The sequence below is a fragment of the Oreochromis aureus genome, linkage group 6 (genome assembly GCF_013358895.1).
Source record: "Oreochromis aureus strain Israel breed Guangdong linkage group 6, ZZ_aureus, whole genome shotgun sequence".
Taxonomy (NCBI): domain Eukaryota; kingdom Metazoa; phylum Chordata; class Actinopteri; order Cichliformes; family Cichlidae; genus Oreochromis; species Oreochromis aureus.
In genome coordinates, this window is record NC_052947.1 from 18983638 (window position 1) to 19007342 (window position 23705).

General features: G+C 39.0%; 1 protein-coding gene across 3 annotated transcripts in view; it reads left to right on the plus strand.

Moving 5' to 3' along the window:
• Nucleotides 1-23705, plus strand: part of tbck (TBC1 domain containing kinase) — a 46438-nt gene that overhangs the window by 19957 nt on the left and 2776 nt on the right. For all 3 annotated transcript variants that reach the window (XM_031752336.2, XM_039613608.1, XM_039613609.1), the window contains exons 23-25: nt 6074-6246; nt 17247-17410; nt 20648-20807. In XM_031752336.2, the coding sequence (XP_031608196.2) occupies nt 6074-6246; nt 17247-17410; nt 20648-20807 (497 nt within the window). The remainder of the gene's footprint in view (nt 1-6073; nt 6247-17246; nt 17411-20647; nt 20808-23705) is intronic.

A 23705-nucleotide genomic window follows, 5' to 3' on the forward strand; every position in this document is an offset into this window, starting at 1 on the left:
AAATGGTTCAGACACACTCCTCTCTTTTCCTCTTTCTTGGTAGTAAATAGGAGTAGAGACATTAATTCTCAGTGACAAGCCTATTATGCATGACACCAGGAAGTCTGTAGTTGCAAATTTTCCAACAAAGAAGGGAGGTCTAGATTCAAAGAAAAATCTGTCATGTTTCCAAGTATTCATTATGTCAGTTAAATCATGCGGTGTGTATTGTAAGTCATCTTCATACATGCAAATAAGACTTATCTCCACAAAACGCCTGTTTGAGTCTCCAGATTAAAAAAAGACAAAAGGATAAAGGACCCTGAATTGTCTTCTTTTAAGTGTTGTGAATAATATAAGTGAGTCAGTATATCAGAGTATAACATAACATGTGAAGCAGGTGACCTGCTGTGCAACATTTAGACTTGGAGCGAGACATTCATCTCAGCTTCCCATTTGTTTGCAATTAATCTGTGATTCCCATTTGATTAGTCTCGTGTCCTCGGGTAATCTATAAAACTCTGTCCTGTTTGGAGACATCATTGATTCACAATGGACCAGAGAGGCTCCCTGGCTGAAGGGGGAACCGTGTGTCTACTGATGGCGCAGAGGCATTTGCCTTCACGGGACATTAGCATTTGCTTCAATGAGCCGAGATGGGCACAGAACTGATGAGCTCTACTTATAGATGTTTAGCTCTGAGAAAAACAACCATGACTTACTGAAACTGCTTATAGACACACTGCACAGACAGACACCTTGAACGCTAGCAGACGAAGAAGTAGAGGATGGAAACAACAATGTCTCTAGGACACATTTGCCATGTTACAAATTGCATTTTCATTTACATTTTAGGATGAGGCCAATGGCCTGATGTGGAGCTATTTAAAATAGTATATATATATAAAAAAAATGAAAAGGTGGTACTGTACAGTAAGTAAAGTGTCTTAATGGATGTACATCTGTATTTATAGATGAGGAATCCTGCTGAAAGTTAAGTTTCCTTGACATACTTTCAGCATGGATAAGTTTCTTTGTGAGTTACCAAAGCTACTTATTTAATTTTAGAACCAAAAATAAAATAAATAATGCTGTTATATAATTTTGTTCCAACTGGTACCAGTATGCAATTAGCAGCCCACAGGCTGACAGGCTGTGGGCAGCTAGTTGGTTTGTATAAAAACTTCATGCTGTAAAAATAAGTCAGATTACATATAAATATTAAAAAATAGCCCCACTTATATGATTAACTAGCTGGCTAATTTTGAAGGCTGTGACTTCTCAGAAAACATAGATTATAGGATATTTAAAACATAGATTTAAGCCGTTTTAAAGAATATGCTGCATTGTAGCTTATGTGAACATGCTTTGGCTATATTTACCACTACACTTTGGTAGTTGGACTCCATTTTTAAAATTCAAAACTGCCCTAAATCTTTGGCACATAGATTCAACAAGGTGTTGTAAACATTCCTTGTAGATTTTGGTGCATATTGATGTGAAAAGATCACACAGTTGCTGCAGATTTATCAGCTGCACATCCATAATGTGAACCTCCCGTTCCACCACATGCCAAAGGTGCTCTGTTGGACAGAGATCTGGTGACAGTGGAGGTCATTTGAGTACAGTGAACTCATTGTCATGTTCAAGAAACCAGTTTGAGATGATTTGGGCTTTGTGACAGGGCATAGTATCCTCCTGGGAGCAGCCATCAGAAGTTGGTTAGACTGTGGTTATTAAGGGATGAACATGATCATCAACACCACTCAGGTGGCAGGTAACAAGTGGTTATTTGAGTTATTTTTGCCTTCCCAGCTGTAAGTTGTCTGCCCATTCTCATCTGGCCTCTGGCACCATAAAGCCAGAGACCTGCTGCTCACTGGATATTTTTTTATTTTTTGGACTATGCTCTGTAAACACTAGAGATGATTGTGTGGGAGAATACAGCAGACCAGCATGTCTAGGAACAACAACAATGCTACATTTGAACTGACTTAAACCGCCTTTGTTCCCTATTCTGATGCTCACTATGAACTTCTGCAGGTCAGCTTGACCATGTCTACATGATGAAATTGAGTTGGTGCCATGTAATTGGCTAATTTGATATTTGCGTTAATAAGCAGTTGAATATACCTAATGAAGTGACCAATCAACAATATCTGAGCCACTGTCTTTCACTGCTTTTGTTTTTTCTCAGTATTTCTGTGTGTCAAGTGTAACCTGACTTTGTAGCCACAACTGCAAGGATGATCCATTCCAAACTAAACATTTTTTATACATTGTTTAGATTTTATGTTCTCGTGCAAGTCTAAGAAAAGAAATCAAGGCTTAACTTCTCAAAAGTATTTCTTCTGTTTTCAGCCAAATATCCCAGACAGATTGATTCACTAGAAGCAACAGTGCAATCAAACCATTTGAAGAATCCTTCTCATTCTTGTGACACAACTTGGAGTGAGCTCGCTTGTTTGCAGGATATTATTGTCAATACTGAGCTGTCTTTACAAGATAGGCACTTCCATAACTCTTCTAAATCTAATACTGAATAATACCAGTAATACTGAGCACTTCAGATCAGCCAAGATTGATTTCTTAGTGCGAGATGGTGGGCAAGTAGTGACGTATATTGTCTGGGTAAAGAAATAATTATGCAAACTTTCCAATAATGATACCTGAACAACTTAAAGCTATATACTCACAGTGTAAATCATGGATCTAAGCAACTACTATAAGTGTACATTAAGTAATTACAATAATAAACTACACTACTTCAGTATTGTGTAGATGTCGTTGCACTACCAGAAGAGCTCTGACCCATCAGGCATAAACAGAAAGCCTCTGGAGGCTTGCCTTTGGTGTGATTATTCATATGAGCACGAGGCCCTCTGGAATCATGTTACATTTTAAGAGCAAAAATAGTTCATGACAACCCAATCTTTGATTTCTGTATTCTGCAAACATTATGAATAAGTTTTGATGCAGGATTCACAGATACAGTCAACCAATATCTCAGTTTAAATGATATACTGAGATATCAGTTACTGATATTAAGGAGCAAGTGAACATTTTGATGTGTTAAAAACCGGAAAAATGGGCAAGTGTAAGGATCTGAGCGAGTTTGACAAGGGCCTAATTGTGATGGCTAGTTGACTGGGTCAGCATCTATTAAAACTGATCCAAGAAAGGAACAGTGGTGAACTAGGGACAGGGTCATAGGTGGCTAAGAATCATTGGTGAACGTGGGGAGCGAAGGCATAAAGTTGGACGGCTGGGTGTGTGTGCATTGCTTACTTGGGGAGTACCTGGGATGCACTGGGATTCATTATGGCAAAAAGACAACACATTGGAAGCAGTGTGATGCTTTGGGGAATGTTTTCCTGGGAAACCTTGGGTCCTGTCATCCATGTGAATGTCATCTTGATGCTTCATGGTATCAGGATCTGGAGATTGTAGAGACCAGGTCTACACCTTGGACTATTTTTTTTTTTACCTTCATTCGTGAGGAGTGTTAGAGAATGCTGTTCTCCATGGGGGAGTGTTTTGTGATTAAAGGAGTGTGCTTGAACTACAATGTTAATGTGTTGAAGAAACAGCCACATGACTCCTGAGACTTCACAGCAAAGCTTTGCATTGAATCTTATTCACTTCATCTGCCAACAGTTTTGATATTCTTCGATTGTAAGTGTGTATATTAAAGCAGCATCATGCACTAGTATTTTGCTAGAAGTTATCCTCAGTAAGTTGCAGCTTCCCACAGATGACCCACAGTAGCTAGAATATCTGCAATGTCATCATGGATTACAGTTAAAGAACTGCACTACTCAAAAAGTGGCAATGGGTTTGTCACAAGCCTCACTATTTAATTTTATTATGTACAGGTCACTGAAGGATAATTTTTTTTAAATTTCATAATAATGGGTTGAAACAAATGCTCTATACTTATTTGAAATTACTGGTCTCTCATCTTCATGCTTGTAAGTTCCATCTTACATTAGTCCATTTCCAAAAGGCCTTTGAGTTGCTCTTAACTAATCATGCAGCTCTTCCATTTGTGGCAACAAGTCACAGCCCACAATCAACACCTATACATAATTACGTAAATGTAATTTCATCTGACAAAAAAGAAAAATTGACTTCTTAACAAAATTGGCTGTGTGAAAATGCCCCAGCTGAGCCCAGGGCTTGTTAAAGTGGCTATCAATCTCCTCTTCTTCATTTCTGCCTCTTTTAGTAGCAGGAGTGATTGCATGCAGCATTCATAGCTCTAGGGAGGGAAAATGGGTTTCCCAGAACTGCCTGCAAGCCTGTCGGTGAGGAATCTCAGACCTCGAGCATTTTTTTTTCACCAGAATGGACCTTGTAACTGAGTTTCTGAGGTGCTAGCCCATGAGAGCTAACAACCCTCTAACCTTGACACTGCGGCGGGACAGATGAGGGGAAAAGATATATCTTCTATATAGTTTCACTTGAGCCTTGGCCAGGTGCAGGTCATACCAAGGAGTGCTCATTAGCCAGTCTTGCTTATTAGCCATGGAAAAGCGGGGTGAAAAAGAGAGGCTGTCAGTGTGAAAGATTGCAAGGGAAAGAATTCCTAATTTACCCAAATCCTTGGCTAATCCAGTGACTCCCTGTTCCCTAATCCTCTCTATTCTCACCACAAGAAGCAGGAAGGGTTTATAATAGTACACAGGCATCGGGAGGGAGAGTGGAAATTTTGCTAGACAAGAGCTCAGATGAGAGGCGGCTGCTAAACGATGGGCAGTTATTATCTGAAGGAGCCACTGGCGCTGCTGGATGACTACTTAAGACTATTAATGGCAGCAAAATGCCAAGGTCAAACTGTTCACTTCTTTGACTAAACCTCCCACACTACATTTACATAATCTCTCAGGCTTTATATGTGAGTTGAGAGAAAGAACCACTTATTTTTTTAAATAATTCATTCATATTCTTACAAAGCAGTTAAACAATTTGCTGAAATAAGATGTTGGTGTTAACTTAGAATGCAGAAATTAGCAGTTCTTTGATTTGTTTTGCATGTAATGTTTAAATTACTGCTATTAATAAGACAAGTACTACAAACATTCATGTTCTTCTCAGGCTGAGTATAGTAAAGCTTTGGCATTTTATTTAGCAGTGCTATTTTATATTCTAAATGTTTTTTGCCAATTACCCAGTTTAAGACCTGCAGAACTACACAGAATTTCCAATAGTGCCAAATATACTGGTTATATAGTAATAAGCTAAATAGAACTTAGAACTTAGAAGAACCTAGAACTTTTGTATTGTCATTGTGCAGTTGCTTGCACAGGGAAATTAGGTAGCAAGACCACAAAGGTGCGAAAGTACAGAAAACAATATACAAAGAAGAAAAACAATTTAAGTACAACAATAGAAGTACACTATATACACGGTGTATGAGTTACAGAAACACAGTGTTGCCGTGTGTACAAGGGCAATAATATAATATAATAAATAGTGTTTAAGGGCTATGGTCATTAAGGATGGGGATGGTAATTGCACATCTGCTAGAATATTGCACAGGACCACAATATTGCACAGAAACCAAAATATTGCACAGAAAAAGGAAGGACCAAAATATTTCGCAGGGAATGGCTGCAACAGAGAGAATGACGTCTGTTCACACTCTTAATTTGCATTAATGGTTCTGACAGGCCATAGGTAGAAGCTGTTTAGTTTATTGGTTTTGCACCTGATGGATCTGAACTTTTTTCCAGAGGGCAGGACAACATTAGAGTAAAATAATGAATAATTTACTATAATACGTGTTATTTATGTTAGCATCGTGACACCATGTTGAGTGTGTCCTAGAGCCTGACAGAGCAGCTTAGTAGCTAAGTACTGTAAAAGAAAAAAGCATTGATCATGATTAGGCTGCATGTGTAGATCAGCAATTTTTTGGCTAGTTGGGTGAGGATAAAGAATATATGTTTTTTCTTATACAAAATCCATTGGAAAATATATGAAGAGTACTCTGTTGTTCAAAAGTATATTACTCTTTGACTGGGAGGGCCTCAAGCACTGACAAGTAACATTTTTTTTATATTGTTTGTCTCCTGTTATTTGTGGTGCGCAGAAATTGACATTGAGCGCTGTGTCCGTGAGTCCATCAGCCTGTTCTGCTGGACCCCAAAGAGCGCAACATACCGACAACATGCTCAGCCTCCAAAGGTTGCGGGCGACAATGGCTTTGTGAAAACGTCAACATACTACTCGTCCGACTACCAGGACATGCCCAAGACAGACCTGGTGAGTTTTACACTCAAACACATAAATTGCAAGGGGGAAAAAAAGGTCTAAATTTAAAGTTGCCTAGCAACTGCCTAGCAATTGACTAACTTAAATGTTTTTAGCCTTGATGTACCTACAATACCTAAAGGAATTATCCAGGCACTATAGTAACATTTCATTTATATCCACAAAAGTTGTATTATGCAGACCCAGCAACGACCCAGCAATGGGCTGAAATGATAAATTTTTAGCATACAAACAACATCTCATGCTCCTATTTTTATAGTGTTCTCAGTGTGATAAAGTACATCAGTCTGCCAACAGCATGAACAGGCAAAACAATGGGCATGTACTAATTAATTAAATTAATCACATCCCCTGTGTCTGCTCATTTGCTGCCTTGGTAATATTCTAAGTTAATTTTGTAATAAAATACCAATAATACAGAAAATGGCTCATGGTAACAATTATGTAAATGTAATTGTATAAAAAATACAAACTAACAGTCTGCTTCAGTGATATATTGAGTAATATTCTTTTAGTAGTAAAAGGTCAAAATCAGTGTATGACTCGTACTTTTATCTGCAGTGTAATTAGGCTGTGAGGTAGATTTTACTTGTGAAAATCTTTTCTATGTAAAAACAGAGTTTACAGATTCTTGCTACTTCCACACTGCATGAGAAACTAAACTGACTCACTTACTCAACATCTGTTGTCTTAACTAATCAGGATGTGATAATAGAGAAGCAAAATGACTCCAGCTGACCGTTTAACAAGAGTTGGGGAAATTGTTCACCCCCACACTCACCCACACACTGGCATACTTTGTAGCCCATGTTGTGTTTAAGTTGCAGATCAGAGAACCATCCTTTTTTAGTCATTACTGTCCACTCTGTGACATTAATGTAAAGGTTATGCTGTGAAATATAAAAGACATTACAATAATGTTTAAATCTTTTTATTTCCCAGACTAAAATTAAGTAACTGGTATATTTCTTTACTCTTTTCAGCTGTTGTTTTTTTTTTATTTTGTTGTTTTTTTGTTTTGCTTTATTGTGAGACAATCATAGGATGCAGGTTTTCTTTATATTTTGCACATCATTTTAAGCAACTTGGTTCCCGACATGAACTTATCTCACCAACACTGACAAATAGTAACATTTTGGCTGCAGTGACTCAAACGGCAGTAGAGCAGTTTGACACTGAGCCTGAACCTCTCATTCATGTCCATGCTGTGTTGCCTCTACACCTTGGACATGAATTTGGAGCTCTTGCCTTTGGTGTGATTATTCATATCAACTCTGGAATTATTTTAAGAACAGAAAGAGTTCATGACAATCCAATCCTTGATATCCAGATTCTCCCAAAGTTATGAATACATTTTGATGCATGATTCACAACAGCTTATTTATAGGATTCCTTTTAAAATGTTGTTACAAACTGCCTTGCATTATTCACTTATTGGGCAAAACATGACCATTGATGGGTGAAGTGAACGACACTGATTATCTCTGCATTATGCCACCTGTTAGTGGGTGGAATATATTAGGTAGTGGGTAAAGATTTTGTCCAAAATTGATGTGTTAGAAGCAGGAAAAAAAGGCAAGCGGAAGGATTTGACCAAACTGGAAAAAGGCCAAACTGGGATGGCTAGACTACTGGTTCACTGCATCTTCAAACCTATGGCTGTTTTGGGGTCTCACCAGTTTTTAGTGGTCAGAATCTATCAAAAGTGGTCCAAGGAAGGAACAGTGGTGAAACTGCAATCAAGGATCTAAGAAATGTGCTGGACAAACAACTCTGATCCATGGAGGTCTCAACTCGCAGCACGACTTAAAAGTTCTGTTGCTAACATCTTGGTGCCAGATACCACTACACACCTTCAGGGGTCTAATGTAGTCCATTCCTCGATGAATCAAGGTTGTTTGGGAAGCAAAAGGGAGACCAACACAATGTTAGGCTCAAAATAATCTCATTCAGTTTAGCCAGGCGCATGTGCTATATGTTATCTTTCTTCTTGGATATAGGAAAATACAGGTATGGATAATTAACATGAAACATATACACGTTAATATTTCATTACAGCTGTCCGATTGCTTGTTAATAGAAGTTTCTAATTAGTCAATCACATGAAAGCAACAGTGCATTTAGACATGTAGACAAGGTCAACCTGTTCGAATTCAAAATGAAGTTGAGAATGGGGAAGAAAAGTGGCTTAAGTGACTTTGAGCATGGCATAGTTGTTGGTCCCAGACAGGCTGTTCTGAGAAAGAGAAAATATCCAGCTAGCTGATAGAGGCTCTAGCTGGCCTCTATCATCCAAGGATGGCTCCATCATGTTCTGAAGGCAAAAGAGAATCCAACTAGGTACTAGCAAAGTGTTCCTAACAAAGTGGCCAGTGAGCATATACCAGTCATGTATTCAAACAATTCACCATAAAAAGTGTTGATGCTTTTCTCTGACGAGGGTTCATTGATGTGATCCTGTGTTTCACGTGGGTCTTTTGTCTTTGTTTAGTATTTGTGGAGCAATCCTGTTTGCCTTTCACACCTGAATGCATCATGTCCAGAAAGCTCACAAACACTCTTGTCAGCCCTATCTGCTGTGTGCCCAAGTGATTGCTCTAATCTTTCTCATTCAGCCCAGGCTCATTTGTATGGGTGGTGGCATTGATCTGTGGCCGCATCTACGCGTACCCCACCTCTTGCTCTGAAAACATTCAGGCGCGAGTGCATTGTGTTGAAATGTCACTCTCATAAATGAAGGGACTGCTAACACTTTGAGTACATGCCAAACTAAGTTTACAGTCTGAATGGAGGAAAAACCAAACCCAAATCTCTTTTAATGTTCCAAATCCAAAGTAAAACTCTTAAAATGTAATAAAAAATGATGCATGCAGTCAGTTCGGCTGTTTCCTGGTTGTAACCTGCAGTTCCAAATATGATTTTCTCTGTTGCCCCTCTTTCTTTTTTTTTTAGTAAGAGAGCAGGAGGCTCTGTCAGCAGTTTCTCAGCCCTCATAGTGAACAGACATCCATCTCACTCGACAGCTGCTGTCCAGTCAGCTTGGTCTGAGTGACTGAATAGGGGAAAACAAGCTCTGCTTCTCTTCTCACACAGTTTCCTGAGGTTACTTTCTAACTGGGCCACTGTTGACACATACTTTTCAACTTCTCACAAGCTGAGGAAAATTAAATTATAATTGTTATTATTATTATTGGACTTATGCATAAGTTTCATTAATACAGTGAATGTCACTGCAGACTCAGAACTTCACAAAAGTCAAACCTTTGTCATGCATCAATTGACGTGGGAGACATTTGCTGTGCACTTAACAACTTTAAGGATTTTTAAAAAAATTTAGATTATGAAACATTTAGAAATGTGGATGTTGCAATCAGTTGTTGACAAATTATGTTATGTCTAAATTTTGACCTTCAATGCTGCTTGAATAACACAACAGCAGCTTTAGCACATAAACTGAGTTAGTAGTTGTTTGGCAGGTGGTCATAATGCATTATGCCCGGTCGGTTCAGTTGTTAAAGTGCACTGTCGCCAAAATTAAAACAGGAATTACATGAGAAGCTGGAAAGTTTCTTTGTTTTAAAATCTTCTGTGGTAGAGTGTGTGTGTGTGTGTGTGTGTGTGTGTGTGTGTGTGTGTGTGTGTGTGTGTGTGTGTGTGTGTGTGTGTGTGTGTGTGTGTGTGTGTGTGTGTGTGTGTGTGTGTGTGTGTGTGTGTGTGTGTCTGCTCTGTTGGGTATTTGTTGTCAGCGTTTTTCTCAGATCATGACCTCAATTATGCCTGTCTTTTCTTTGTCTGAGTGCAGACTTTGCAGATGAAATGAGATTCTCTTTTAGAAATTATGCTCAAACACCACAGACTGTCGGTTGATATGTGAGCATCCCAGCACAGTAATAATCATGTTCAGTCAAGGCACTCACTGACCTTGTCATCAAGCTTTCTCCAAGATGTACAACGCTGCTGTTCTGAAGTGAGTATATTAAGCGGCGGTGCGAGGGTGGGGTGGGCGTTTCCTTGTTTGTTTGTTTTCTCCAGCCTTGTACCATAAGTGTTAGAGGATAGATGAGCATGAAAATCCAGTGCTGAAGATTTGTGTCTGCTTTCCTGTGGCTCAGGTTTAGGCTCATCACTGCCAGGCCAGTGAAATGCCAAAGTGTCATTAAGCCATTCTTGGATGCCTCACACTGCTCACTGTGACATTTAACTCAGTCTGCTGGTTCATCAGCCCAAACCAAAGACAGGCTTTATATTAATTTCTATTTCTGCCAGTGTATTGTATGTCTGTATGTCTGGATATACAGCAATATTGTTAGGCTTTCCTAAGGTTTCATTCAGTCGCTTCCATTTTTTTTTTTTTTTTTTTTGGAATGATTATCGAAGACCACACTACATTTTCTAAAGTAAACTCCAACCCTCTTTGAAGAACAGAAAATGTGTTGTTACGATACACAGCGATTTAGTGACGTGCACGAGAGTGTTTGGCATTGTTGGGTTGTCATAGCTACAGGTCTGCAATCTTCTCTGAATTATAAAGCCTATGCTTAAAGGGCATTTTAATCCAGTGAGTAATCTTTAAAAATCATTCCTTAAAAGCAGACTCTGTCCTTTCACTACTGTTTTCTGTACTTTTTGTTTATTATGTTTTTAGACAGCTTTGCTCTTTTGTTATCTTGCCTCTGTACAGGGCAGTGAATTTTCAGCTGTCAGCAAGACTTTCAGCGTGAATTTAAGGGGTTTAACAAACGTTCTGGATTAACTGTTTAGGGATTTCAGCCATTTTTGTACATAGACCCCATTTGTAGATGCTCAAATATAATTGGAAAGTTGACTGGCAAGCAGTTTCATGGCCATAGCAGGTGAGGCATCTTCCTTTGGCATTTCACTACAAATTAATCAGATTAAAGATTGTTGATTCCACATACTGACCTTGCATTTGATTCCTTTTCACTGGAACTCATAATCTGAGATCCAAAGAGATGTTGATAAAAGTAAAGAAAGCCATTATCAGGCTGAAAACCTCAAATAAACCAGAAGAGATCAGAGAGATACCAAAAACTTTAAGAGTGATCAAATGAAAAATGTGGGCCATTATTAAAAAGAATGAATACACTAGAGAGAGACATCAAAACCACTGAAAGACCACAAAAGATCACTAAAGTGCATGATGGCAGAATTATTTCCATGATTAAGAATAACAACTTCACAACATCTGAGTTAAGAAAACCATCAAGGAGTTAAACATAACATTAACATCTGCACTCTATATTGTCCTGTCTTCCTTCTCTCCCCCCAACCGGTCATGTCAGATGGCCGCCCCTCCCTGAGCCTGGTTCTGCCGGAGGTTTCTTCCTGTTAAAAGGGAGTTTTTCCTTCCCACTGTCGCCAAAGTGCTTGCTCATAGGGGGTCATATGATTGTTGGGTTTTTCTCTGTATGTACTATTGTAGGGTCCACCTTACAATATGTGATTTGGCGCTGTATAAAATTTGATTGAATATACAGAGGGTTGACATCAAGTTGCAAACCAATGGTTACACTCAAGAATAAGAAGGTCAGCTTAAACTTTGCCGAACAAAATAGCCTGAAAAAAAAAATCTTTTAACAGATGAAGCCAAGATCAGCATCAGCAGAATGAAAAGAAAAGTAAGAAGGAGAAAAACAAATGAAGAAATGTGGTGTACCACATTATCTGTCAGACATGGAGTAGGCAGTATTAAGGGATAGCTGCCTAGGATAAATGTATTTATAAATGTATAAATCAGGATAAATTCTGAAGCTGTATTGCTCAGATTTGGACAAATGCTACACCAAAAGAATACTGCAGAGGAAACTACAAAAGAAACTTTCTCAAAGCAAAGAAATGGCCAAGTCAGTCATCTGATCTCAGCCTAGCAGCGCATCCTTTTCAGTTACTGAAAAACTGAAGGCAGCCACAATAAAGACCTAGCAGACCTGGCAGAGAATCTCAAGGGAGGAAACACAGAAACATGGAGATTGTAGCCTGAAAAGGATTTCTGTCTAAATAATAAAAAAATTTAATACTTAAAATAATATTACTTTGTCCAATCATAGATCTGACTGTAATTCATAAACAGTTAAAATCCTCAAAAGTATCCACTTGAATCACATCTTGATTGTTTGATTTAAAATCCTCTGTGGTGGTGCACAGAGGGAATACTACAAAAGTGTTTCATTTTTCAAAAATGTAGGCAGTGTATTTTGTTTCTTCTTCTTTTACTGTTTTTTTTTTTTTCTAGTTACTGTCTGCATTGGAAAAGAAGAAAACTGTCTTTGTATGTATGTGTGTGTGTGCGTATCAACATATGTGCATCTACAGCACTTTGTAAATGATATATGCATGACCATTGCACCTGATTTCCTGCAGGACCTGCTCATACAGTGTCATCAGATTTTGACCTTAGTCAGAAGTATAGACAAACACAGTCTGCTTAAGCTCTTTATTAAGCATACCTATCAAACATTCACAGTGCTTGTGGGGAGTATGGGTGACGACTTGCAACTGAAAACTGGTCAGGCAGCAGTAACCTCAAACAGGCAAAAGCAAATCAGACATGTCCAACATTCTGGGGGAATTTTGGACCACTTTTCCTTGCCAAACTGCCTCAGCTCAGCCACACTCTCTGGTGTAAATGGCTGACTTGAGGTCATTCCATAACATCTCCAAAAGGCAGAGTTAATTCCCTCCTGCCATCTATTGGCAACCCCTCCATACCCAGAGGTAGCAAAAACAACCCTAAGTCCTTTCTCCCTTACCTCTGGGATGATGTTATCATTTTGGTATACATTGGCCCGTTTACACCATTTATGTGGTGCTGTGTTTTCAACTTTCAACCTTATCTACAAAATATTTTCTCAGTACTGCTGTGGAGTGCCAAGGTGCTCTTTGGTAAACCTTAGGCATGCAGTGTTGTTTGTTTTTAGAGTGTGCCAGTCTTTCTAAAGTCATGGGCAACATGCCAGTTCAATAACTTCATGAACAGAGATTTTAACCAGCTCCAAAGATTCATTTTAGCCTTTAGCTGTTACTCTCTGGTTTGGTTTTGTTCTGATTTTTGTTGTTTTTTTGTTGTTTTTGTTTCTCGCATTTTCATTTTTCTTCCTTTCCCCCTCTGATTTAGCATTCTGCCAGTGCCTTTGGGTCACCTTAGCTGGGCATTGGCTGCCTGGCACAGCACTCAATCATTTCCATTAAGAGAATTTGTTAAACTCTACACTGACAAATACCTGACCTCTTTGAGGTGACTGTCTAAAAATTTCCAGCTTTATGTAAATCAACAGATTTTTGTCCTGAGATCTGATTTACATGAGCAGACGCTTCTTGTGAATAGCAAAATGCACATACTTTTTGCAGCCTACACTATGAATATTGCACTGATTCATACACTATGACAAAGAAGAACACGATAATTTGTGGGTCATTAGTTCATATGCATTGTGTATATATATCTATCTATATATGTATATATATATATATATACATATATGTAGTAATCAATAGTGACTTCAGCTATTGTTTACAGTGGTTTACACAGATTAGATTAATCTTACTTTTGCTTTCTTCATTTTTTTTTTTAGTTTAATTAGAATAATTCAGGATTTTCTTTGGTCGCCGCTCTGCTCTATTTTCTTTACAACGATATAAACCAGTAAAGTCAAAGATGTATGAGATTAGTGCTGAAATTATTATATCTGTAAGCTCAGTCTGCACAGGTTGTTATACTCAGCAGGTGTGTTCAGTCATTGTTTACTCTCAAGAGGAGCGTACTTGACTCCAACCTTGCGCATCCTTTTACAATCATTTTGCTGCCGGCCAAGCCGACTTTTAAACTTGATCGTAGCACTACCACCATGAGTCATTGCAGTTCTCATCTCTGCAGAGCTAAAACCTCGAATTCAGGTACAGGGTGAACTCTGCTTAGTTGGGACATGCTGTCACTATCACTTAGAGATTTTGATCGAGTCCCATTGTGTGGCTGTTTGTATATCACTTCCTTGCATCGTATTGACTAAGACTGACTTCTGTGTTTTTTGGTAGGCGTGGAAAATGTACCTGGCTTGAGGGTATTTAGTAATTAAATTATCAGGGGAAAATATGAATATATATATTCAATCAGTGTGGCCGTTGTTGAAGCTGTGCATCTAATAATAGAGTTACTACTGCAATAACAAGGATCAGAATCTGGATGGCTTGTTAGGTCACAACAACCCTTTCAAAGTAAAATCCTTGAGGTTTTCTGTCACAGTACTTTTGTATACATTTCAATACAGCAATTCACACAAAATGCATTATTTACTTGGTAAAAGTATTTACCTATTACTATAGCATTCACTGCCATGGCATTTTTTCTCTGTACATTATTTGTTGTTGGTGGATATAAGATTGAAAGTTTTTTGGGGGGTTTTTAATCCAGAGTGTTAGTCATGTTTTCTTTGCAGCAAATCAAAAGAGTGCGAGATTTCATTAGTATGTAGATTCCTACCTGCTGAGACTCTCTTATTGTATGTTTCTTCGAATTGCAGCTGTCAGGCTCTTGTTAGATCATTTAAAAGAGCAGAACAAAGTTATTTATTGAAAACAATGCACATCTCCCCAAATCGCTCCCACTTTCCCAGTCCTCATCATGTGTTGATACAACACAGTGAGTATGCACCTTTTGAAAACTCCAAACAAATAGGTATTGTTACACCAGCCTTTATTATATTTGAAATCGGGTACCTTATTGAAATAATCAAACTATGAATATTTATTAAGAACAAAAACAGTCCACTTGCATCAGAAATATTAAAAAGTTGAAGTAGAAAAGCTTTGAATGTCTCCTGTTACTGCCCACAATGAGACTGTAGAGCCAAAATGTTTACACCTTGTTATAATTCACTGGGCAGAATTTATGAGGATGTTTTACTGATTACTAGTTTGGTTTGTATGATAAATTATTTACTTTGTGCCAGCTCACTGTTTTGTCTCAAAGCCTCAGTCACATTGGTCTAGAAACCAGTTGGTTGCTGTGGCCTAACGATTGATTTCACAGTGACTCCCAGTACCCTCGAACGACCATTCACAGCAGGTTGATTCAATTTGTTTTTCCCTAGCAACCAGTAGTTGTCAGGCAGTCGTCCATATTCCTGTCTGACTGACTGATATACATACATACAGATACATTTTTTTGTTTGTTTTGCCTTTTCCTGAATCCAGATCATTTGCTGAGATAGAAGCAGAAATACTACATTAATAAACTGATGTTGTTCCATAAAAGTTAGAAGCTAAAATCAAAGCAAAATTAGCTTAAATCCAAAATAGCCTAGGAAAGTAGAGAAATAAACAAAATTTGATGGTTTTCCGGCTTTGACCCCACATATTTTCAGGGGGATGATGACAGCTCTGACTCCAGTTCTTGACACTTGAAAGCGCTGTGATAACTATGTATATCCATCTCCTGCTTTGTGAGCATCAACAATTCTTCTTCTCAAATCTAAACTGATTTCTTCTGTTGAAGTTTTTATACTGTGTGGAAATTCGAAGGTAACCCCCAGTTAAGTTTTGACCATTTCAAAGTTAGCACATTATTGATCAACAATGGTTTATGCTTTGGTCAGTCGTCAGTTTTTCAGGGGGCTAAAATTGACCCAGGGAATTTTTTTTCTGAAATAAATCTGTTATTGTGTGCAAATAGAAATCATTTTCTATACAAGTTTTATTTATAAAGAAAACCTGTATGTTTATAATTGTTATGTTAAAAATTCCTTCCTTGTTAAAAAAGCACTTGGGGAAATGTTTGACAGAAAATTTCCTTGGGCGGGCTAATAAGTTTGTCCTCAACTTTAATTCTACAATCTGTGGTGGACCATTTCTTTGTCTCTGTGAAGTAAAAGTGTAATAATTACCATGTAAATGAGCATAAAATAGAAATTATTAAACTGTAGTACACATACTTGAAAATCGCAGGTTCTTAGGATGTTAAGCAGAAGCACTTAGTTAATATTCACTGTTTAAATAATAATGCTGTAATTTAACAACAGTAGGTAAACCGCAAAATTTTTTGCATTAAGTCTTTTTACAAAGAAAAAAAAGAGGAGAATAAAAAATCTTTTAAATCGCATCTGAGCTAACAGAACGCCCATGGTCTGCAGCCCTGAGTTATTACTCTGGGGTGGGCCATAGATTGTTCATCTGACCAGTTTTAGTGAGCTGCTTTCAAGCATTTTATTTCATGGTTGGCAGCACTTTGGCATTTAACCTACTGGTCATGCAGTTGGCTCTTTTTATCCTGCACAGTGTGCTGAAATTCCTAGATAATGTGGTTAGTATTTCTCCTCAGTTTAATTTGCATATCAATGAACAGAAGTAGCAGACTACAAATGAACTCTCATCATCAAGACAATATTTTTGTTTGTTAGTCTTTTTAAAGGAGTTGGTCAAAACTCTTGGCACCCTCAGTTTTCCCCACTTTATACTTAAAATGTATTTCAGGGATTCTGGGAATTGTATAACATTTGGTCACTGTTGCAGAGCAGAGTTCAGCCTCCTGCAGCCATGCCTCAGGCTGGGTGCTTTAATGAACCTATTTGGCAGTTCAGGTAGAAACTGGCAAAGGACCAGGTTCTGGCCACTACTGCTGCTCATCTGTGGCGCTGTAATATAGTTTATATGGAAATTCATAATGGTAGTTTGGGCTCATTTTATAGGAAGACATTAAGCACTAATCGAGAGGGGATTTATTTAATGAAAGCTTTTCAGTGAAATTTAAATAAATATCCAACTTGACACAATTGTTTTAAGATAAGATAAGATAAGATGGCCTTTATTAGTCCCACAGGTGGGAAATTTGTTTTGTTACAGCAAAAGTGCAAAGTTATGTATGTTTTTCTTTCTCTTGTGTTATTTCATTATAATAACTTTTGCAAAATCATTATTCCATAAATTCTCTGACCGCATATACTGCTATTTTCTCACATTTATCTCATCTCCTCTTATAGTCTCGGGAGCCTCTGTCACTGGGTGACCTGAAAGCAGAAGTATCTCCCAGGATCTCAGCGGAGGACTTAATTGACCTTTGTGAGCTGTCATTGTCCGGGTCCTCCAAAAGGAACAAAACTGGCAAGCCCAAAATTGTTGCAGTCGATATCCGCACTGCAGAAGAGTATCCTTACCATATTTGTGCAGCTGGGAAATCAGTCACTGCTGTTTTTCAACAGTTTCAACATGTAAATATTCCGCTGTTGTTATTCAGTGTCAAACGTATACCACACTGGTTCTAGTAAAGGCAGATTTCAAGTTCTTTAGTTCATGGCTGACTCCTGCAAAAGCTCTGATTCATGCATCTGTTTAACACCACACACTGAATAAATAAACTCAAAAATAACCACAAATAAGTTGATGCAAATTAAAAGCAAAAGTTGGTTTATTGGCAACTGAGAGTGGCAAGGTGATTGGAGAATACTTCCCACTGGCAGCTGAAGAGCCATGGGTGAGGGTGTGCAGGAAGCTAGGGCGACTGGAGATGGGGTTGTCTTGGAAGTGTAAAAACACTGAGAGTTAGCAGGGTCTGCAATCTGGTAGAGTTCCAGAGATGCCAGGTATTTTCAAAGGCATGATGACATAAGGTGCAGCTGGTAAGGGCGGTTTTCATCACACCTGTCTGTGCTTCTCTACAATGATGAAGACACTCAGCACAATACACAGGGGAAGAAAAGAAAGAAAGTGCAAATCCAGGAGTCATGATAGTTCAGCCTGACCCAGAATGTGATGTTGAGGGGGAGTCGGAGGGTTTGGCATAGCCCAGTGTGACAGCATCTTTGAATTTACACAGGGTGTAATTTCAAATTATTTAATACCTGTACCTCGAACAGTGACCTGCTTTCTGTGCCATGCTGATAAATGTAAGATTCAGTTCCTACGAGAATGATATGCAAAAGACTTTAAATTTGTGACATAAAGAAACATTTTGTCCACAGTTCAGTGCATGCATGAGGTCTTTCTCTGTTCAGTGCCTTGGATATTTTGGTTACCTCTTTATGTGGTGCCAGTGCTTTGCTACCACAGACAAAAAGATTAAAACAGCTTGGTTGCCATCAGTTCATCCAGGCTCTGCAACATTCAGCTGGGCCACTGAAATTCCCACCATATCCAGAAGTGATGAGGGATTAAAGCAGCAGAGTTTAGTTTAAGTAAAATGCATTCATCTGGCCTTTTGGCTACATGATAATTTCCGCTTTATTAGCTCACCTGGCCTAAGGACTGATGAGTTTATGCCATGGCAAGGCATCTCTCCATCACTCCGCATTTCACAGCAATCACTACTCATGCTATACTGTTGATCATAATTGAGTTAAACTCACATGCAGTGATCATCCATTAAGTCTTCACCTAAATTGTAGTCAAAGCCTTGTTAGCAGCCTTGAGGAGCAATAACCTCTGAACTATGATGGATTGTGAGCTGGATGAGCTACTGACATTCAGATGTTCCCTGAAGTTCTTACTTAAGTAGATTTGATTTTTTTTTCTTGAAAGGATGTGCAGCAGCTAGAATGATTAAGGATAGAGATGGAAATTTGTTAACAAGTAAAGTAGGTGTGTTGATAAGATTACTTTAAGGAGCTCATGAATAAAGAACATTACAGAGAGAGGAGGACAGATGAAGCACAGGAAGTGCAGAGGATTAGTAAGGAGGAAGTGAGGCTAAGTATGAAGAGGGTGAAGAATGGTTTGCACAGAGGAGGGTAGTGAATACAGTGGATAAAGGATGTTGAATATTGAGCTGCCAGGCAACATGGAAAGAGGAAGACCACAGTCTGACAAAAGTCTGACAAAAGAATTTAGAAGGGATAGGGTAACATGGAGGCAGATGATCTGCTGTGTCGTACCCTAAGGGGAGCAGCAGAAGATATTTTAGGTATTTTGCACAATAGATTGTTTACTCTGGTTAATGTTGTATGTCACATTTTATGTGAAAATTCGCTTCCTTCTTAAGCTATAATCATTTTACAGACCCATTGGGCTAAATGAAAAAGAAAGCTGAAAACTGGGTTGTTTCTTTCATGAAAAGTTGATGTTTTGGAGAACAGCAGCCGTATCCACGGCCTTGATGTGCATAAATGCACGCAGTCGTCTATATAAAACATCCCCGGTAGATTAAAAATGAAGCTTGTCACAATCAATACCCTCTTTTCTATTTTTTTGTTTTGTTTTTTTTTGCTCTGAATATAATTACAGAATTGCATAAAGGCATTCATTTTGCTGTTACAGGATACAGTACAATAGGCACAGAAAATTCAAAGCACCAGAAAGAGTGAGGCTCAAAGGTTCAGCTCATCAGTGGAATGGCTGATTGGCTAAAGGGTTAAAGAGCCATTAATCAATGAGGATTTGTGGCAAGATTAGAGATTTTGAAATGGCAGTTTCTCTGACAAAATTTCTTCTCCGGAGCATACTGATAGGCTCCACAGCCCAGCTCACATGGTCAAAAGGGATTTGGCCACTTTACAGGATTTGGCAAACCTTTTTCACCTCTGTTATGGTCTTTTGTGTGTTTTTGTAGTTGCAAAAAGAAGTGTGTTAAGCATTAGACAGTCCTGGTATGGTTTGATTTGGTAAATGGCCTGCATTTGTATAGCGCTTTACTCAGTCCCTAAGGGACTCCAAAGCGCTTTACACTACATTCAGTCATTCACCCATTCACACACACATTCATACACTGACAATGGCAAGCTACATTGTAGCCACAGCTGCCCTGGGGCGCACTGACAGAGGCGAGGCTGCCGGACACTGGCGCCACCGGGCCCTCTGACCACCACCAGTAGGCAAACATGGGGTTAGCATCTTGCCCAAGGATATTTGGCATGCAGCCAGGAGGCAGCCTGGGATCGAACCACTGACCTTCTGCTCTGCTACCTGAGGTACAGCCACCCCTATGGTAAACATAGTAATGTATTCCAACAAAGCTAATGCACTCAGAAAAAGGTCGTTTTCTGGTTTTCAAGAAGTTATTCAGTATATCAATCTGGGGTTGTTCAATATCACTTTGCCAAAGACTCTCACTGAGGGACCTTTCCTCTGTTTATTTTTTTTTTATATCCTTATTATTACGTTCCTTTTTTATTTCTCTCATTTTTCTCCCTCTCTGTTCTTCACATCCTCTTCGATTTTCCACACCTCTGCATTAAAGTTTGTCTTACATATGATTGTGCTAAAAGTCAGCCTGATCAGAATTATAACAAGCACTCACTGAGCTTACGCGATATTGTTATGTACTGGTGTATCTGCTGTTTTTCAGTAATACAGCGACTCCCATGAAATAACGCACAAGCACACACACTACACACAAACACATTTTTGGCCTTGCTTCTTCGCCATTATTCCTTAACTCCTCTGCCTCCAGCTTCAACAGAGGCCACATTTCTGGAAGCATCAACATTCCCTTCAACACGACTTTTGGTCCGGAAAATGAGGTGGTGCAGTGTCCCGCCGCAGGAGGCCTCCAGAACTATAGAGGGCGTGTCATTGTGGTCATCAGCCACAACATGAAGAGTGCAGCTATGGTGAGAAAGCAGTCATCCACGTATATGTGTGCAGCACCTCAGTATTTGAAGTATTTTTACATGAAGAAAATATGAATTAACACAGAATCATAATGTTTCAAGGGCTGAAATCACTATTGACTTTTCTGGTTATTCAATTCAGTTTTATTTGTACAGTGCCAAATCACAACAACAGTCACCTCAAGGCACTTAATATTGTAAGGTAAAGAGCCTACAATAATATAGAGAAACCCCAATAATCAGATGACCCCTGTGAGCAACCACCTTGGTGACAGTGGGAAGGAAAAACTCCCTTTTAACATAAAGAACCAGGCTCATGGAGGGGCGGCCATCTACCGTGACTGATTTGAGGTGAGGGGAGGGAGACAAGACAGAAGACATGCTGTGGAAGAGAGCCAGAGATAAATAATAACTCATAATTAAATGCAGAGTGGTGAATAACACATGGCAAGTGCAAAGGGACGAGAGACAGAGTGCATCATGGGAAGCCCCAGCAGCCTAAGTCTATTGCAGTGTAACTAAGGAGGGTCATCTGATCCAGCCCTAACTATATGCTTTGTCAAAACGAAAAGTCTTAAGCCTCATGTTAAAAGCAGAGAGGACATCTGCCTCCTGAATCCAAGTTGGGAGCTGGTTCCACAGAAGATGGGTCTGAAAGCTGTAGGCTCTGCCTCCCATACTACGAAGAGCTCTATTGGTATGATATGTTATTATGAGTTCTTTAAGACAAGATGGGGTCTGATCTTGGTCAAAAACATCTCCAGGATTCCTCACAGTGTTACTGGAGGCAAAGGTAATATAATCCAGAGTAAGTATCTGGTTAAACACCATATATCTAAGATTTTGGGGGCGGAGTACAATCATGTCTGTTTTATCTCAATTTAGAAGCAGGAAATTAGAGGTCATCCAGGTCTTTATGTCTGTGTGTGTATCTCTGGCTTTATGGAAAGATAACGCTGGATATGATCTACATAGCAGTGAAAATGTATGCTATGCCTTCTAATGCTACCGCCTAGGGGAAGCAGGTAAAATGTAAACAGAACTGGTCCCAGCACAGAACCCTGTGGAACTCCATGATTAGCCTTAGTGTATAAAGAAGATTCTTCATTAACATGAACAAATTTGAATCTTTTAGATAGATATGATTCAAACAGGGGCAGTACAGTGGCACAGTGGTTAGGACTATTGCCTTACAACACTGTTGCATGTCCTCCCTGTATTTGTGTGACTTCACTCCGGGTACTCCAGTTTCCTCCAATGCTCCGTAGACATGAAATTAGTGGGGTCAGCCTCTACAGTGGTGTAAAAAAAATGTTTGCCCCCTTCGTGATTTTTAGATTTTTTAAAGATAAGACAAGTAAACACAAAATGCAGTTTCTAAATTAAGGTGTTTATTATAAGGTTTGGAAAACAAATCCAAACTTACATGGCCTTGTGTGAAAAAGTGATCGCCCCCTAAACCTAATAATAGTAGGTTGGGCCACTCTTAGCAGCAACAACTACAATCAAGTGTTTGTGATAACTGGCAACGAGTCTTTCAAAGCACTGTGGATGAATTTTGGCCCACTCATCTTGATGAGTGCAGAATTGTTGTAATTCAGGCACATTGGAGGGTTTTTGAGGATGAACCGCTTTTTTAAGGTCATGCCACAGCATCTCAATCAGATTCAGGTCAGAACTTTGACTAGGCCAGTCCAAAGTCTTCATTTAGTTTTTCTTAAGCCATTCAAAGGTGGACTTACTCTTGTCTTTTGGATCATTGTCCTGCTCCTGCACTTCAGCTGGCCAGAAATTCTCCTTCAGGATGTTTTGGTAGACGGCAGAATTCATGGTTCCATTTACCACAGCAAGTCTTCCAGGTCCTGAACCGCAAAACAGCCCCAGACCATCACACTACCACCACCATATTTTACTGTTAGCATGATATTCCTTTTCTGAAATGCTCTTTTAGTTTTATACCAGATGTAATAGGACTCAAACCATCCAAAAAGTTCAGCTTTTGTCTCGTCAGTCCAGAGAGTATTTTCCCAAAAGTCTTGGGGATCATCAACATGTTTTTTGGCAAATGTGAGAAAAGCATTTGTGTTCCTTTTGGTCAGCAGTGCTTTTCTCCTTGAACTCTCCCATGGATGCCATTATTGAATCATGAACTCTGACCTTAACTGAGACATGAAGCCTGCGGTTCTTTAACGCTTTTCTGTTTTGTTTTGTTTTGTTTTTTGTGACCTCCTGGATGAGTTGTTGATGTGCTCTTGGGGTAATTTTAGTCAGCCGGTCACTCCTGGGAAGCTTCACCTTTCCAAATTTTCTCCATTTGTGTGTAATGGCTCTCATTGTGGTTCAGTTGAGTCCCAAAGCCTTAGAAATGGTTTTGTAACTATTTCCTGACTGACAGATGTCAGTGACTTTGTTTTTGAGCTGTTTCTTTAGATCAATAGGTCTGCCAGGAATCAGACCTGAGTGTGTTTCATGAAACTGAACTTAGCACAGTAATTCACGATTTACCAGGATTTGATAACTTTTCTCCCTTAATCAATGCAATCATTATTTAAAACCTGCATTTTGTATTTACTCTGTTTATCTTTGGCTAATATTTCAATTTGTTTGATGATCTGAAACATGTAAGTGTGACAAATATGCAAACCACTGTAGGTGTAAATGTGAGTGCAAATGGTTGGTCTGTCCCTCTGTATTAGCCCTTGTGACAGACTCGGAACCTGTCCAAGGTGCACGCCACCTCTCACCCTAACCTAGCTGGGATAGGCTCCAGCCCTCCGTGACCCTGATAAGGATAAACAAAAGAGAATGGATGGATAGATGGATTCAAACCCCTGCAGCACAGTACCTTTGATATCTACAGGATGCTCTAATTGCTGTAATAAAATATTACAGTCAACA